General features: G+C 41.6%; 1 gene segment (V, D, J or C); it reads left to right on the forward strand.

Annotated features, from left to right (window-relative positions):
- The first annotated feature begins 1,523 nt into the window (after positions 1–1,523).
- The window catches only part of LOC141105824 (M1-specific T cell receptor beta chain-like), a 46,275-nt gene continuing 27,996 nt past the window's right edge, over positions 1,524–19,802 (forward strand). The window contains 1 exon segment of the C gene segment in view: positions 1,524–1,607. Within this exon segment, the coding sequence occupies positions 1,553–1,607 (55 nt within the window).

Raw genomic sequence — 19,802 nt, forward strand, 5'->3', positions numbered from 1 at the left:
ATTTCCCATCACTTTCTCTCTCTGTATAAATGGTCAAGCAAAACAAGTAGAGTTGGGTTTATCTCCCCAGAAATGTGATGGTGGGCTAACCCCTCACCACTCTATCCAGAACAAGAAAAAAACCCAGCTTTGAATTTTCATACACTTTAAGGACCACATTCGTTAAAAAAAAAAAAAAATCTTGTATTCTGGTATATGTGGTTTATAAATGTAATATTAGTATTTGGAAGGAAAATTCCTTTTTATTTCAGTCATATGCCTTTATTTATAATTTTCTAGACGTGTGCCTACAGACCGAGCTGTCCAGTAGAAATGACAGCGACAAAGGTTAGGACAAACAATAACACTGTCACAGGGGTCTTAAAGGGACACTTTTTTTCACACATTTTTGAAGGTTCTCTTTCGACCAGGTCATGGTATAGGTCAAGGGTCTCCAAACTTTTCCATCTGATGGCTACATTATGTATTTTACAAATATTTGTGGGCCAAAAAAATTGAATTTATAAAAGTCCCTTATTACTTCCAGTAGTGCCTATCAGATTCCCCTCCATACATCCAGCAGTGCCCAACAGAGTCCCTCCTTACATCCATGTGTATCCAGCAAAGTCCCCCCTTAGATCCATATGTATCCGGCAGAATCCCCCTTTACATCCATGTGTGACCAACAGAGTCCTCCTTACATGCATCCACGACCATTAGAATCCTCCTTACATCCATGCATGGCATGCCCATTATAATCCCCTTTACATCCATGTGCAGAAGGGTCAGTAGATGCACCAGTTTCTGTATAAAGATGCAGAGACCAGAGCATCTATTGACAGCCAGCTGGGATATTTTGCTGGATAGTTGCTGCAGGTCAGATAAAATCTTGTAGCAGGCTGTATCTGGCCCTCGGGCTGTAGTTTTGAGGACCCCCGGAGTAGATAGTAGTAGTTGGTCACATTCTCCTTGACTTAACTCGTTAAAATGTTGAATAAGTTACACTTCTCATCCAAGTAGTTTCCTTAATTTAAAGCAGCCATTCACAACCAGGATTCCTCCTGAGATTTGCAGGGGATTCCTTGAGCTGTGGCTGATTGACCTCCCATTTGATGGTGCTTGCATCTAGGACCAACATCACTTGGCAAAACCAAAAGTATGACACCAATAATTTTTTTAGATGTCTGTAAGGGTGGCATTCTGATCACCACTATAAGGGCTGCATTCTTACCAATGACCACCAATGTAAGAGGTATTTCTCTCCACTGAAAATTGGGAAAATATAATTGGTTTTAGTAGAAGTTCCCTAGGACCTGAAAATTACATTCCCCAGGGGTAAAAAGGTTGGGTAAGGCTGGCTTAAAGTAACAGAAATATACCCCACCAAGTCCATCTAGCCTGCTCCCCTTATTTTAAATTTGTGGGTTCCTTTTTTTTTTTTTTTTTGCTTTTTGTGTGATTGTGTATTGTACTATAATTTGTATTTGCAGTATCACAATACAATACTTTTCACGACACCAGTCCTTTAATGGATGACTATGATATGCTGTAGATTTGGTACATAGGTGTGTTGATGTGCTCCAGCTATGCTCAGTATTTCGGTGGAGGTACTGTGCTGCATGTACTGGGTAAGTCACAACTAAAGAAAATCTTTTTCAATATCTAGAAACTAAAGGTTCCTGCATATAGACGTGTTTAGCCATACAATGCCAGAAAACAGCGTATTTCCTTGTTTAGGAGCCCACAAGTGAGGCATATAGCCTATAAAAATCAATGAAAGGTTGCCAGACACCAAGACTGTACTTCTGTAACCATGCATCTAAGTGGTTACATGTGTACAGGGGTGGATAAACGGCCCTGGACATTGACAGTTTGCATCCAGGAGACAGCCACAGCATCTGACAACCTGTCATTGATATTTACAGGCTGCAGGCTGTGGCTGTATGCCACACCTAAGGACTCTTTGGTGCAGAAATATGTCTATATATAAAGCAAATATTTGGAATTGTAGCAATTTAATAGATTTGTGATTCCTCAATATATCAGTCTGATTACGTAAAATTGAACAATTCTATGATATCACTGAGTTTGTGAAAGACCAAATTCTATGACTACAGTGGGGGATCAGTGAATGTTTCCTATATTTGTCCAGCATAGGAGGGTGTATTAGTAAAATGAATAGATAAGGTCAGCCATAAACCATTCTATGTTTGTAAGTGAGGCATTAATGGTTATTGTGAAATTGAGATGCCATTGCTGACTTTAAAATGTGCAAGCTCCATGTGTACCAACCAGATCCTGGCTGGATCCAGCAAGTAGACAGTGAATCCTTAAGGGCCGCTTCACCCCTTTGCATGCATTTTATATGAGTGAGGCCTTAATGGGCTTAAACGCGTTGGCTCTGTTTGGAACATGTGTACTCCTTGGATGAAAAAAAACAGACATTTTATTCATCCTCACCTGGTATCCGACTATATCTACATAGATTTTCAGTGCCTCCATGAGCATTGCTCTTTTATGTTTAATAACCCATCAACATGCATCTATGGTCCACAAAACAAACCCGCTTCCTTCTTTCTCAGTATTTTATGATAGAGCCTTGCTGAATGATGAGAAGCAGGGGCACTTGTTTACACCAGAGGTCTCTAAACTTTTAAGTATGAGGGCACATTGTATATTTTACAAATATTTGTGGGCTGAAAAAAAATCAGTTTTGTACTAAGTCCTCCCTTATATTCAGGAGTGCCCAGCAGAGTCCCCCCTTATATCTATGTGTGCCCAGCAGAGCCCCCCTCCTTACATCTATGTGTGGCCAGCAGAGCCAACCTCCTTACATCTATGTGTGCCCAGCAGAGCCCCCCTCCTTACATCCATGTGTGCCCAGCAGAGCCCCCACCTTACATCTATGTGTGGCCAGCAGAGCCAACCTCCTTACATCTATGTGTGCCCAGCAGAGCCCCCCTCCTTACATCTATGTGTGGCCAGCAGAGCTAACCTCCTTACAGCTATGTGTGCCCAGCAGAGCCCCCCTCCTTACATCTATGTTCCCCCTTACATCCACGTGTGACAGGCAGAGATCTCCCTCACAACCACGTGTGCCCAGCAAAGTTCCTCTTTATATCCATGTATGCTCTCCAGAGCCCCCCTTACATCCATGTGTGCAGAGTTGTCCCCCTCGCTTACATCCATGTGTGCCCATCAAAGCCCCCCTTTTCAACCATGTGCACCCAGCAGAGTCCCTTCTTACATTATTCTGGCTTGTAACTATTCTTTTCACAATTGAACAGTCCAAGTGCACTAGACTGCAGTTTCCAAAGTGAACATATAATAGACATTCTGTACTCCTTCAGTCAGTCAACTCCACTGTAATGCCCCGTACACACGGTCGGATTTTCCGACGGAAAATGTGTGATAGGACCTTGTTGTCGGAAATTCCGACCGTGTGTGAGCTCCATCACACATTTGCCATCGGATTTTCCGACCCACGAAGTTTGAGAGCAGGATATAAAATTTTCCGACAACAAAATCCATTGTCGGAAATTCGTGTGTACACAAATCCGACGGACAAAGTGCCACGCATGCTCAGAATAAAAAAAGGGATGAAAGCTATTGGCCACTGCCCCGTTTATAGTCCCGACGTACGTGTTTTACGTCACCGCGTTTAGAATGATCGGATTTTCCGACAACTTTGTGTGACCGTGTGTACGCAAAACAAGTTTGAGCCAACATCCGTCGGAAAAAATCCTAGGATTTTGTTGTCGGAATGTCCGAACAAAGTCTGACCGTGTGTACGGGGCATAAGAGTATTTTTTTTTTTAAATCCCAGGGTTCAGCTTTAATTCAGCTAATTTTAGATAAGGGCTCCAAACGCAAAGACTTCCGCTCCTTCATTGAAGTTAAAGGGCTGAGGGGTATAAAGAGCTCCTCCCCTCTAGTTAGTGGACACATTTTAACACTTTCCTGGATATTCTGTTTTTTTTTCCTATTATTTTTTTTATAAATAATAATATTAAAATAAATATTATTGTCTATATTATTATTATTATTATTTTTATATTTTTTCATTTTTAAGCATCATCATCATAATCATTATAATAATAGTAATAATAATAATGTAATAATTTAGCTAAAGCAGTAATATAAATAATACAAATGATGCCATAGCTAATATTTGTAAAGTATCAGTTACATACAAGTACAAGGCCATGACTGTGCCGATCCCATCCAAGGAAGTTTTACACTTACCATTTATTTGTGTGTCGGTAATGAAAGACTGTATTTTGGCCAAGGAACAGTGCTCTCTGTAATGGGTAAGTCACTAAAAGGAAAAACTACATTTTAATATTACATTTTATTTCTAAAAATTATACTTAAACCTAGAAAAAAAATGATGTGTTTTTAAGAATAAATATTCTGTCTGGAAGAGAAGCACTGGCATATACTGCAGTTTACCGATTGGATACAGATGTCATTTGTGTAGAGATGAATCTTTCAATGTAACAATCAATTCAGTTTAAATTAAATTGTAATGTGCAGATACAGGACAGTGTCCAGAGCTTCAATTCTATGCAGCCTATGGATTAAACAGAAGGGGGTTGATTTACAAAAACTGGAGAGTGCAAAATCTGGTGCAGCTGTGCATGGTAGCCAATCAGCTACTAACTTCAGCTTGTTCAAGTAATCTTTTACAATAAAACCTGGAAGCTGGTTTCTATGCAGAGCTGCACCAGATTTTGCGCTCTCCAGTTAGTAAATCAACCTCAATGCATTAAAACGTTCTGGGTATTGTCAGCATTGAGAGCACATGTGTAAAGCTGGATACACACTATACAACTTTTGTTGTTCGATTTCCTTTAGATTCACCTTCAACTATGTAGTGCAAGGGCCGGCCTGATTGCATACAATTGTACAATTGTTGACTCACTGAGCATATGCCCATTTGAGTCCTCTTACTCTGGTAAGCCTCTTCACTAACCGTTGGTAGTACTGTTGTCTGTGTCTTCACCTCAACAACGATATCACGTGGAATTCCACTTCTGGTTACATTATCTGTTTTCACCGTTTATCCAAGGACTTATATTTATGGTTTAAAAATCTATTTATGATGGCACATGGATGTTAGTTTGGGTGTGAATTTCACATCCTGGTCATTGCACAGTGTACATGTTTGCATATATATGAATTTTTATCACCATGAATTTTTGAGCGCTGCACAAAATTTTACCTTTCACATATCCCTAGATTTACCCTTGTCTTAGTATTGTGCTGGCCACTATTTGATATACGTTTACATGTCAGCTCAATATACACTAATTTTTCTATTTATATTATTATTAGAATTTTTAAGCATCATCATCATAATCATCATAATAATAGTAATAATAATAATAATAATGTAATCATTTAGTTAATGCAGTAATATAAGTAATACAAATAATGCCATAGCTAATATCTGTAAAGTATTAGTTACATGCCAACTGGATACAGATGTCATGTGTGTAGAGATGAATCTTACAATGTAACAATCAATTCAGTTTACATTTTAAATTAAATTTTAATGTGCAGATACAGGACAGTGTCCAGAGCTTCAATTCTACATAGCCCATGGTTTAAACAGAAGGGGATTGTTTTACTAAAATTGGAGAGTGCAAAATATGGTGCAGCTGTGCATGGTAGCCAATCAGCTTCTAACTTCAGCTTGTTCAATTAAGCTTTGACAATAAAACCTGGAAGCTGATTGGTTTCTATGCAGAGCTACACCAAATTTTGCACTCTCCAGTTAATAAATCAACCCCAAGATATCAAAACTTTCTGGGTATTGCATTGCAGTTTACCCAGCATTGAGAGCACATGTGTAAAGCTGGATACACACTATACAACTTTTGTTGTTCGATTTCCTTTAGATTTACCTTCAACTATGTAGTGCAAGGGTTGGCCTGATTGCAAATTGAAAGTGTTTAGGTTTGACCTCATATTATATGGTTTTGGTCAGAGGCGGCTCTCTAATTGGGCAAATTAGGCAGTCGCCTAAGGCCTCGCCCTCCCAGGGGCCTCGCGGCTGCCTAGTTTGCCTAAAGAGCCGCCTCTGGCGATCATCATCAGTCCCAGTACAGTCAGCGGAGCTTCGTGCCGCCTCGTTCAGTGTACAGTCAGTCCTCCTCCTCTCTGCTCTGTAACACCACGCCCCACCAGGGCACTATCCAGTCTCCACTCCTGTCATTAAAACTCCACTGGAACAGCCAGCAGAGACACACACAGAGACTGACAACTGCCCCGCCCCCACCCCTCCAGCAAATCCTGTCCGCCCCTTAAGCAGGTAACTTGTGCAAGGGCGCAGCTAGCACCTCAGCAGGATTGCCGAGTCATCCTCCTTCCAAGGCGGGGCTCCTGTGGTGGAGGCGGAGCCAATTCCAATGTGCTTACTGTGTGCAGCTGACTGACTGCTGAGCTGAGCTGTGAGGGGTCAGAGCCTTGCTATGTGTGAGGTACATGTGACTGGGGGTGTGTGCATGTGACTGGGGGGAGGGTACATGTGACTGGGGGTGTGTGTGCATGTGACTGGGGGTGTGTGCATGTGACTGGGGGGTACATGTGACTGGGGGTACATGTGACTGGGGGGTGCATGTGACTGGGGGGTACATGTGACTCGCAGGGTGTGCATGTGACTGGGGGTGTGTGCATGTGATTGGGGGGGTACATGTGACTGGGGGGTGTGCATGTGACTGGGGGGTGTGCATGTGACTGGGGGGCGTGCATGTGACTGGGGGTGGCGTGCATGTGACTGGGGGGTACATGTGACTGGGGTGTGTGAATGTGACTGGGGGGTGCATGTGACTGGGTGGGGTGTGCATGCGACTGGGGTGTGTGAATGCGACTGGGGGGTGTGCATGTGACTGGGGGGTACATGTGATTGGGGGGTGTGCATGTGACTGGGGGGTGTGCATTTGACTGTGGGGGGTACATGTGACTGGGGGTGTGCATGTGACTGGGGTGGTGCATGTGACTGGGGGGGTACATGTGACTGGGGGGTGTGCATGTGACTGGGGGTGTGCATGTGACTGTGGGGGGGGTGCATGTGACTAGGGGGTACATGTGACTGGGGGGGTGTACATGTGACTGGGGGTGTGTGAATGTGAACTGGAGGGGTGTACATGTGACTGGGGGGTGTGCATATGACCTGGGGGGGTGTGCATGTGACTGGGGGTATATGTGCATGTGCCTGCGGGGGCGTGTGCATGTGCTTTGTGTTTACATTCAGGTCTGCTCTGTCCTCTGCCAGTGTCCCAGTGTGCCTGCCTGTAATTGACAACCTGGGTCCCCAAGACCTGACTCCACCCTACCCTCATCCTCGGCCACCCAGGGCTCCACTGCGGTGGTCAAGAGGTCCCAGCTCAGTCCAGTGCCGATCCTCATCCATGATGAGCAAGGCGCTCTTCATTCTGCGCTGGCACTGCTCATGATCAGCTTCTCTGCAGCTATCTCCCACCAGGAGCTCTTCCACTATGGGGAGTCTGAGGGGACCTACTGCTGCCCAACAGGGATGATGAGACCTCTGAGGTGGTGAAATTTTGCACAGCTTCTCTTCTATGAGGCCGAGTTCAAGGAGCTATATGTGAGCACAGCACTGAGAGAGACAGAGCACTGACACCAACACTGAGAGAGACAAAGAACTGACACCAACACTGAGAGAGACAAAGAACTGACACCAACACTGAGAGAGACAAAGCACTGACACCAACACTGAGAGAGACAAAGCACTGACACCAACACTGAGTGAGACAAAGCACTGACACCAGCACTGAGAGAGAGGTTACTGACACCAGCACTGAGAGAGGTTACTGACACCAGCACTGAAAGAGACAGAGCACTGACACCAGCACTGAGAGAGAGGTTACTGACACCAGCACTGAGAGAGACAGAGCACTGACACCAGCACTGAGAGAGGTTACTGACACCAGCACTGAGAGAGACAGAGCACTGACACCAGCACTGAGAGAGAGGTTACTGACACCAGCACTGAGAGAGACAGAGCACTGACACCAGCACTGAGAGAGAGGTTACTGACACCAGCACTGAGAGAGACAGAGCACTGACACCAGCACTGAGAGAAAGGTTACTGACACCAGCACTGGGAGAGACAAAGCACTGACACCAGCACTGAGAGAGAAATAGCACTGACACCAGCACTGAGATAAACGGGGTTATTTACTAAAGGCAAATCCACTTTCCACTACAAGTGCACTTGGAAGTGCAGTCGCTGTAGATCTGAGGGGGACATGCAAGGAAAATAAAAAACAGCATTTTAGCTTGCACATGATTGGATGATAAAATCAGCAGAGCTTCCCCTCATTTCAGAGCTTCCCCTCAGATCTAAAGTGACTGCATTTCCAAGTACACTTGTAGTGCAAAGTGGATTTGCCTTTCGTAAATACCCCCCATAGTACCCTCGACACCAGTACTGAGAGTACAATGACACGAGCACTGGGAGCATGCCAGCACTGACACCGGCTTTGAAATAGAGGACACTGACACCAGTACTCTTAATATATCCAATTCATTTTTATTGCTTGAATTATTTTTTCCCTTATGGACGTGAGGGGGCCTCATGTCTAAGTTACAGTATGCCTAAGGCCTCACAAAGCCTCTGGTTTTGGTAAATCTAAATTAAAAAATCTAAAGGAAATTGTATAGTATGTATCCAGCTTGAAAAGCAAATGTAATCTATGCATTGCATGACTCCCCTAAGAAAATATAGTTATATCAATTCTTAAGTGGCAGATACTATTATTAATTTATATATATATATATATATTTATCGCTCTCTCTCTCTCTATATATATAGATAGATAGATAGATAGATAGATAGATAGATAGATAGATAGATAGATAGATAGATATAGATCTATATATATATAGATCTATATCTATATCTATCTATATATATATATATATATATATAGATAGATATAGATATAGATATAGATATAGATCTATATATATATATATATGGGCCAGTTCACACCACCTGCAGTCCAATACTTTTTTTTCTGCATCAAAAACGCATGGAAGGTAGGTTATATGGTTTCCAATGGCATAATTCACACCAGTGCTGTCAGTTCCAGGGTGTTCCAGTTTCAGAAAAAATAGTACTGGACTGCAGGTGGACTGTACTGGATAACAGTAAAATGCATCAAAAACATACCGGAATGCACTGGAATGCATCAAAAACACACCGGACCCCAGTACACTGAAAAATAAACAGGAAAAAAGAAGAAAAAAAGCACCTGGAATGCATCCAGAAACGCATCAAGAATGCGTCAAAAACGCGTTAAAAACATGCATGCAGAAACGCATCCGGAACAGATCTGGGGTGTGTTTTAGTGGTGTGAACCAGCCCTAAATATATTTTTTATAATAATTAGGTTTCATTTCATAAATGAAACTTAATTATTATAAAAAATATATAAATATATATATTTAAAAGTTTCATTTATACAATATTATTAACATCCCTAATGAATACAGTATGTGGCAATAATGTGCCATGGAGTTTTACAGCAGCAGTCAGCTTGTGTGCCAACAGAGACAGACAGTATTTTGGAGAGGGAACAGTTCTCTCTGTGTTGGGTAAGTGATAAATACAGCAATGGTGTAATGTGTATAGACTTTTTACTTTTATCTATGAAAATCTATACAAACATTAATAATTTGATGATAGGTGGTCAAATGGTGGAATTAAGGTAACTTATCTTACTGACTGACTTTATATGAAATTTGGGAATGAAGAGCAGTGTTGCATTAACTAATTCGTTTAACCTTCCTATGGGAGGTGAGGACTAAACCTGTTACTTGTTAGTAGAATTGAGTCAGTAGACGAGCTGTAGATTTGGTGGATTGGGTTGGCTGGATGTTTTGGTGCTCCGATCTCTCAGTGTGCTCTGGCAATGTTCAGTATTTCGGAGGAGGCACCGTGCTGCATGTTTTGGGTAAGTAACAGATAAATTAAAAACTGATGTGAGATTTTTGTTCTTAATGGTATTTGGGATTTATAAAAGTTTTGTATAAAAATCACCATTAAGGCTAGTGGGAAATGTTGCCCATTTTAAGGCTTGCATATTGTTGAATAGGGCTATAGGAATCGAACAGATCTGAGATTCCAAACTTTACTGGCAGTCTAATAAGTTACACATACTGGTAATTAGTCAGGTTGAGAAAAGACATAAGTCCATATAGTTCCATCAATAGAAAAAAAAAAAAAAAATATATATATATATATATATATATATATATATATATATATATATATATAACATATACAGAATGCTATACCCACAGAGGAAGGCAAAAAAAAAAAACAATAAAGCATAATCCAATTTAATCCAGCAGGTAAAAAAAATACCATTGTGATCGCCCAGAAGGCAATCAGATATTCCCTGGATCAACAATCTCTGATGCCATTACCTATAAATGTTAATATTTAGTTATATTTCGTAGATTTAGCCATGGTTCACATCAGTGTGGCTTTGAAATTGTGCTACTTCAGCGTGACTTCAAAGCTGACTATCAGTGCAAGTTCATGTGCGGCTTGCTGACATCTGTGTCAGATGTCAATGCAAGTCGCACTGAAATCACACAGAAATAGTGCAGGAAACTCTAGGCACAGCAATTTGAATGGTTCTATTGCCGCAAATGGGATGCGACTTGTCATGCTACTTTGAACTGTACAGTCACATGACAAGTCGCACTGGTATGAACCAGGGCTTAGAAATGCATCCAGCCCTTTTTCTTTTTTTTAAACAATCTACTGAGCTGGCCAGAAGTAACTCTTGAGGAAGTTTATTTCATATTTTCACAGCTCTTACTGTGAAGAAGCCTTTTCGTATGTGGAGGTCAAATCTCTTTTTTTCCTCCAGATGTAAAGAGTGCCCCCTTGCCCTTTGTAATGACCTTAGACTGATAAGTCTAAGCCAGTGTTTCTCAACTCCAGTCCTCAAGGCACCCAAACAGGTCATGTTTTCAGGATTTCCCACAACAGAAACGGCTGTGGTAATTACTAAGGCAGTGAAACTGATCAAATCACCTGTGCAAAACAATGGCAAGCCTGAAAACATGACCTGTTGGGTCACCTTGAGGACTGGAGTTGAGAAACACTGGTCTAAGCCACGTGAGTGATATTAAAGTGTACACAAAACCTAACAATAAACGTCTTATTTGCTCCATTCTGGTCTGTTATATATACTTACTATTGAAAACACTTTGTTTTTACTGTTTAATAAGTACAAAGAAACACCTGTTGAACCTGCCAGAAATCTTGTCAGCTGGTTACTTCCTGTACACTTTATTTATGTTGCATTGCAGTTGTTTTACTAAAACTGGAGAGTGTAAATCTGGTGCAGCTCTGCATAGAAACCAATCAGCTTCCAGGCTTTATTGTCAAAGCCTAATTGAACAAACTGAAATTAGAAGTTGATTGGCTACCATAGCCCCCAACTGTCCCTGATTTGGAGGGGCTGTCCCCGATTTGGAACAAAGTCCCTCTGTCCCTCTTTCCTACTCATGTGTCCCTCATTTTGGTCTGATGTATATATTGCATATAAAATGCACTTTTTATTTTTCAAAAAGTGTTTCCCGATGCTAAACCTTTCATCCAAATTCTAAATTGTTGCAGTTGTAAGTTTCAAAAGCCAATATTAAGGAATAGTAGTGGTAAAAAAAAAGCACTTGTCGGTTTAACTAATCTTTTTCTGGTGGTGGGGGTGTGTTCTATGCCTACGTACTTTTGCTAATAGCTCATCGTTCCCATCTCAAAAAGTTGGGCGGTATGGGCTACCATGCACAGATGCACCAGATTTTCCACTCTCTAGTTTTAGTAAATCAACCCCAGTGTTACCAATTACAGTGGAACTTTGGTTTACGAGTAACACGGTTAACCTAGCATTTTGAAACATGAGCAACTTTTTTTTTTTTAATTCTCACTCGGTTTGCAAATGTTGTCTCACAAAACGAGCAGAATTCAAACTAATGGGGTGTGCAGTACAATATTTGGCCAGCGGTGCGTGGCCGCTGGGGACACTCGGAACGGTTCGGAGCCCTTTGGAAATGCTCGGGATCACTTAGAAATACTCGGAAACACTTGGAAATACTCAGTTCCTGAGTGTTTGCGAGCCTTTCCGAGGCTTTCTGACACCCCCCACCTCTGGCCACATGCGGTATTGCATGAAATAGAAGTCAATGCGGAGCAAATTATCTTAGTTTCCATTGACTTCTATGGCGAAACTCGCTTTGATATGCGAGTGCTTTGGATTACAAGCATTCTCCTGGAACGGATTATGCTTGTAATCCAAGGTTCCATTGTATCTCCATATACTGCAAAACACCTTCCCTGTGTTATGGAGAAGAGGGGAAGCTGTTTTGCAGTTCTGTCCTAGAGAAACAATTCAGCTCCTCTATTAATACAGAAGGAAATGTGAGTGTTGTCACTCCAAGACAGGAAGTGTGTTGCTGGCAGGATCACCAGGCAAAATAAAGCAAACATAATCCTGCAAATAATATACATTTAGATATCTTGCTACTAAGAGATTTAACCACTGACAGATAGTGACTTAAAGTGGTTGTAAGGTCAAAAGGTTTTTTATCTTAATGCATTCTATGCATTAAAGTGGTTGTAAACCCTTATGCACCACTTTCACCTACAGGTAAGCCTATAATAAGGCTGGAAATATCTGGAAATATCTCCTAAACGGTGTAGATATTTACCATATACACTTGCGCATACGTCATCGACGCATGCGCACTAAAGAGAGGGCATGACCATGCCGTTTCTATAGGGCCTGTGCCGTGACCATCAGCTCCAGCTCCCATGTGTGGGATTGATGTCACATGACTCTGGCCAGTCACAGAGCCGGAATCCATGGCTCCAGAAGGAAGAGGGGTGAAGATGGACGTGGCCACCAGAGGGGATCTCGTGGGCTTTATTTGCACGTAAGTTCAACATATTGCATACCAGCCCATTATGCTTTTACTTTGCAGGGGTATAAAGAGGAAGTAAAACCCATCAGGGTTTACCTCCTCTTTAAGATAAAAAGCCTTCTGTGTGTAGCAGCCCCCATTGCCCCCCCAATACGTACCTGAGCTCCCACTCTCTCCAGCAATGTCCATGAGTGAATCAGCCGTCTGGGACTCAGGGACACTCAGCTGTCTGCGACACAGCAAAGGCGCCATTGGCTTCCACTGCTGTCAATCAAAGTCAGTTAGACAATCAGGAGTGAGAGGAGGCAGGGCTGAACTACAGCTTTGTGTCTGAACGAACACAGGGAGCTGCAGCTCGGCTCGGGTGCCCCCATAGCAAGCTGCTTGCTGTGGGGGCACTCAATGGGAGGGAGGGGCCAGGAGCACGAAAGAGGGACCTGAGAAGAGGAGGATCAGGGCTGCTTGTGCAAATGTACCTGAGAAGAGGAGGATCAGGGCTCCTCTGTGCACATCTACTGCAACAGAACAGGTAAGTATAACATGTTTGTTATTTTTATAGAAAGAAAACGAGACTTTACAAACACTTTAATTTTGTGATTTACTAAAACAGGAGCATTCTACATATTAGCTAATAATAGTATCTGCCACTTAGAGCAGTAGCAAAGCCTGCTTTGTGATTTTTACCTATAGGTAAGCCTATAAAAAGACTTACCTGTAGGTAAAATGAATATCTCCTAAATGTGCACCATTTAGAAGATATTCATCCTGGACGGAGCCAGTGACCTCACCAGCGCATGCGCTCTGAAGGTCCAGCATACCGTGCCAGACACGCGGAAGTGACATCATCACAGCTCCAGCCACTCACAGCATCGGAGCCCAAGAACCCTGGGAAGAAAGACCGGGGGAAAATGTCAGCCCTCTCAGCGGTGACAGAAGGCTTCGTTCTAAGGTAAGTATTTCGTAATGGGCTAATATGTGATGCATAATAGCCCATTATGCCATTGTCTTACAGATGTTTTGTATTTTGTTTTTTTAAACTTTGCTGCAGTTTACTACCGCGTTAAAAAAAACTATGGGGTTGATTTACTAAAACTGGAGAGTGCAAAATCTTGAGCAGCTGTGCATGGTCCATGGATCAATTTAGTTTTTTTCAAAATTGTCGCTCTTTTTTGTTTATAGTGCAAAAAATAAAAAACGCACAAGCGATCAAATACCACCAAAAGAAAGCTCTATTTGTGGGAAAAAAGGATGTCAATTTTGTTAGGGTGCAACGTCGCACAACCGCGCAATTGTCAGTTAAAGCGGCGCAGTGCCGAATCGCAAAAAGTGCTCTGGTCAGGAAGAGGGTAAAATCTTCCGGGGATGAAGCAGTTAAGTGGTTAAACCTACCTCATTTACAGACCAAAGTTCATCCCTTTGATCTAAAAGAACTAAATTTTACAATGTTTCTCTTTATCTCCGCCTAAGTGATGTTGTGATAAACGTTGCAGTTTTTTTTTTTGTTTGTTTTTTTACAGCTGTCAGCTGTCAGCTGTGAGCAGAGTATGGCTCTGCACTGAATCATAAAAATGCTGTTTTAAGATCGTGAAGGGGGGTTGAATCCTGATCTTGATTATTTAACAATTAATCGTGCACCTCTATGGCCAGGTAATGGTTAAACCCTTACTAAGTGAGGAAGTACAGTAGCTGCCCTTGATGACCTCTTCATCTGAAAATACTTCTTGGCTTTCATTTTGAGGCAGTGGCATTCATTTACATGGCATTTATTTACATGGCTTTCATTTTGAGGCAGTGGCATTCATTTACATGGCTTTCATTTTGAGGCAGTGGCTTTAGTACTTTCTTAGTCATTTACATGTAGAAAGTGTGCAGGTTTATAGTTTGAACGAATAAACTACAAATCCTGTCTGCCACTGCAGAAGATGGACCTGTAGTTCTCAATGGAGCATGGGTCAGGTAATCACTGTAACAACTCGGACAACTCTAGTTCGGTCACGTGATCTACTCTGTGTTGGCCAGTGGTGATTGCAAGGGAGAGGAGAGAGCCATCAACAACGGCTGGAATTCCTGGGGACGATGTCCCACATAGGCTTACTATGTCCAATCCATTGTTGGTGCTTCCATCTCTCCCCCTGTTTGACACAAGGGAGCCGGATCATATGACTGGACCACAGCACGCCATCTTTATTACACAGATTATCAGTATAGGTGTTAGGAGGGGGAATAGGTGGAAGCTGGAATTCCACTTACATTTTTTTAAAAGGTGGGCTTAGCCTTGAAAGATGAAATTTTCAGGTCAGGCCCAGATCAGTTATTCACTGGGTAGGGAATGCAGTATGAGGGCTTGTGTTGACTGGCTTTGGGCTTGTGCAGTTAAGCATATGCATCTTCCTTTCAGACACATTCACCCGCAATTGACTTCAGTTTAAGATGCTTGTGAGATCATTCACAGTTTACAGACAGGTGCATATGACCTGCAGCTGGCCTCCATCTAAACTGCAGAAATGTGCTTCAAACTGCTTTTACGTTGCCATAGACTTGTATTGGGGCAAAAACAGTTATTGTATGAACAAAAAAATCTATCAACCTTTAAGGAGGACAGCCCTGGAGCCAGCAGCACTAAAAACCAAGTCAGCAATGACTATTCTCACATCTCTATCCTTACAAGAACCTCCAATTAAGTAGGTAATTAATCAATCGATGTGTCAGAAGTGAGAAATATAAAAAGTGGAGGAAACTAAATATGATTGGCATGGAATTTTTTTTTTTTACTTTTTTTAATACTTTTTAAGCAGCTTTTCTCCTGCCAGGAGAAAAGACATTAAGAGGAGCTGAGCAAATGATCAGTCTCCATGAGGCCTAAATATCTTCTGGATAACCTGTGTAATAAAATGCACCAGTCATGGACCACTCATGTCTAGGGATGGTCTGAACACCCCCCCAGATTGGTTCGCACCAGAACACGCGAACAGGCAAAAAGTTCTAGCGAAGATGCGAACCCTATAAAAGTCTATGGGACACGAACATGAAAAATCAAATGTGCTCATTTTAAATGCTTATATGCAAGTTATTGCCATAAAAAGTGTATGGGGACCCGGGTACTGCCCCAGGAGACATGTATCAATGCAAAAGAAAGTTTAAAGTGAAATAATAAAAATGAAATATTCCTTTAAATATCGTGCCTGGGGGTGTCCTTAGTCTTCTTTTAAAGTGGCGCATCTGTGCAATACTGCAGCAAAATGACATTTCTAAAGGAAAAAATGTCATTTAAACTTGCTCGCGGCTGTAATGTATTGCCGACTCCTGGCAATATAGATGAAAAATCAAGGAAAGAAACAGCGTAGCCCCCCCCCCCCCCAGTCCATGCCAGGCCCTTCAGGTATGGTATGGATTTTAAGGGGAACTCCACGCCAAAATTAAAAAAAAAATTGGCGTGGGGTTCCCCCCCAATATGCATATCCTTGCATATAGCCTGAGGTCAGAATAGTGGGGGACTAGCGAGCGCCCCCTCCTGAACCATACCAGGCCACATGCCCTCAACATGGGGAGGGTTTTTTGGAGTCCCCCCCAAATCACCTTTCCCCATGTTGATGGGGACAAGAGCCTCTTCCCAACAACCCTGGCCATTGGTTGTCAAGGTCTGTGGGCAGGGGCTTATAGGAATCTGGAAGCCCCCTTTTAACAAGTGGGACCCCAGATCCCCCCCCCATGTGAATGGGTAGGGGTACATTGTACCCCTACCCATTCACCAAAAAAAAAGTGCCCAAAAGTAAATATCACATCAGACAGTTTTTGGCCATTTTGTTATTAAAAAAGAAAAAAAAGTGTCCCGCGATGTCCATCCATCTTCAATCACGCCGCCCGGCGAATGCCCCATATGTTCGTTTGTTCTACGAACAAACGAACACCCGGGACCATCCCTACTCATGTCTAATCATATGACCCAAGCAGTTCCCTTAACCCTAGAGCAGGAGTAGGCAACCTTTGTTCTCTGGATATGCTAAAACTACAAATCCCATCATGCCTCTGCCTCTGGAAGCAATGCCTGTGGCTATCAGGGTCTTTTAATGCTTCAACGGACTTGTAGTTCACAACAGCTAGTGCTGAGGTTGCCTACCCCCTGCCGTAGGCCTTTCATTTTGGATTCCTCCTGCAAAAATTGCAGTGTTCCTTGTAATGTGAGTGTGGCTAGGCACTCCGGTGCTTGTAGCCTAATAGCTGTATATCTCCAGTGTGAAATATAAAGGCACTGCTGCCTCTGACTGCTAGTCAGAAGTGATGTCACTATGGTGCTGCTCAATGTTCTCTTTGCTGGAGGCTCTGACCTGTGGAAGCAAACCCCTGCCTCTGCCAAGATGGCCAGCTTCCAAATGCTATTGCTCTTTAAAGCATGTGCAGTTGTTAGCCATTGTTGTTAAAGCAATTTAAAAAACGCAGACGCATATTTTTTAATCCATCCCTAATGTAATTCACATTTATGCAGCTGTCGATATTCCTGCTAGATGCAGATGGATAGATCAAGCATGTTGCATGCATAGCAATGATTGCGAAAAATCCCTTGCAAGACAGTTTTACACTTGCACTTTTCCTGTGTGGGTAGCTACGACCAAGCTTATTTTGGCCAAGGAACGGTGGTATCTGTATTGGGTAAGTAGGCAAGACAGGTGTTGTCCAAGTCAGTTTTGACCACAAATTTCTGTAATCTCTTTCCTGAATATTCATGACATTTTTCAATTGAATTATTTTGTTGGAGTGTTTCGCAGTAGTAGCATAAGCATTGTACGGTGAAAGGGGGTATTTCTCCAAGAGCAAAGACTGTATTCAGCAGTTAAATAACCAAAAATACTATGTTCAGATGAATCTGTTGGAGTCTGGATTAATGTTATAATTTAGTACAAAGTATGGTCAGGTTGCTACCATTTTAAATAATTCATTTGCAAACTCCTGACAGAGATCTGTATCTAGAGATGTAAATTCTTCTGCTTTATGTGTCACAGATTTAGAAATGGAAAAGTTCCAATATGTCTATCAAAATTTTACAGAGCAACCTGCAAATAACTCTCAACAGTTGCAATAGGAACTATTTAATATATAAAATGTTTCAACTGGACACAAAACCTGCCCTGTACATGCCAAGCAGACCAACATAGGCAATAGACTTAAAGAAGATAATTTTCTTACTGGCCTGTCTCCATATTTGCCAAAAATCTTCAAAAGATGACAGTCATGGTATAAAATACAGGGGTTACAAATACCAAGACTGGACAGGATCCTTTGTTGTGATTACGGCTTGATACACCAACAACAAGGTTGAGATTTTGGTGCCTTGGTATCTCACTGTGTTACAACAATGTTCAGTACTTTGGTGAAGGCACCGTGCTGCATGTATCTGGTAAGTCACAGTTAAACAATCTAAGAAATGTCATTTAAATGGGTGAAATATTGGAATTATGGGAATTTGACAGAATTTGATCTTCAGTCTATTATAACACTGTTGTCATGACTTAGTAGACCTTGGTAACTTGGTATTAATAGATGTTTCATGAAAGATGCATGTCAACAAATTCTAAAAGCTTTGTGAGTATTTCATTAACATAGGAAGAATTAATATTAATATGATGAAAATGTAACTAAATTTGGATATATACTACAGTATATTTGCAAGTGTATTAGATTAGAGCATGGCTAGAATGGATCAAGAGGTGGACAAGATAAAGTATCTAAAGTTGGCCATAGATGGAGCGATTTTCTTTTCTATAACCATGGATCGATTAATAAACTTGGGTATAATCAGCCTGCCCATACATGGTTTGAATCTCAGCCGGTTCAGCAGGGACCAAATTGTCTATGGTCGGCTTAAGGATGGAAGCACTTAGAAGAGTCTATCATGGAAAACATGGAACATGCTGGTAAATTTCTGTATGCTGTTTCCACAGTAATTGTAAAGCAGCCTTTCTCAACATTTTTAACATGGAGGAACCCTTAAAATAAAGAGTTTTAATAACCTTTGAAAGTTATCTTACGTATCAGGGGAACCATGCTAATAACTATGATATCTATAGCTCATGGTACATTAGTGGACCTATAAGTTAAATATGAAAAAAAGAAAGGAACATGGCATACTTGGTGTATTTGACTTCCAGAATTGCGCTATAGGACAAGCTTATTTTCAGTAGTATTGAAATGAATTGTGTAATAACAATAGTAATGACCAGGAAAAAATTCAGTAGTAGCATTTTCAGTAGTAATGAAATTGAATAAAATGTGTAATGATAACAATAATGACCAGAAAAAAAATAACAGCCATTAAAAATTGTAATGTTCCCTCACATTGATGGCCAATGGTCTAAAGCCATTCTACATTGGTGATTAGTGGAGAAATGTCCCATGGTGGTCATTGAAATGCTCCCCTTTGCTGGTGGTCAGTGAGGTAGGGCCCATTTAGATTGGTGTTTCTTTTAAGATAGGCCACCTTACTGGTGTTCAGTGGGAGGAGAGATCCATTACAATTGTTGTCAGTATGAAAGAATGTCCTTAGTTAAACATATCACCAATGTCAATGGTTACCTATTTCAAAATGACCCATTGCTCAAAGAACCCCTCAAAGCCTTTGGAGGAACCATAGGGTTCCACAGAACCCTGCTTGAGAAAAGCTATTCTACAACGTGGTGTTGATTTAAAAAAGTAGTAGAGGCTTTTCACTTTTCAAAATTAATGTTCGGTAAATAAGATGTACATGTGTACACTTTGAATTCCCAATGATGTGTGAGCGAAATAAAAAAAAAAAGATTTTTTTGCCTAATTGGTTGAATAGAATGTACAAAACTTTATCTTATTTTCTAAACTCAGCACAT

Source organism: Aquarana catesbeiana, linkage group LG08, assembly GCF_042186555.1.
Source record: "Aquarana catesbeiana isolate 2022-GZ linkage group LG08, ASM4218655v1, whole genome shotgun sequence".
Classification (NCBI taxonomy): domain Eukaryota; kingdom Metazoa; phylum Chordata; class Amphibia; order Anura; family Ranidae; genus Aquarana; species Aquarana catesbeiana.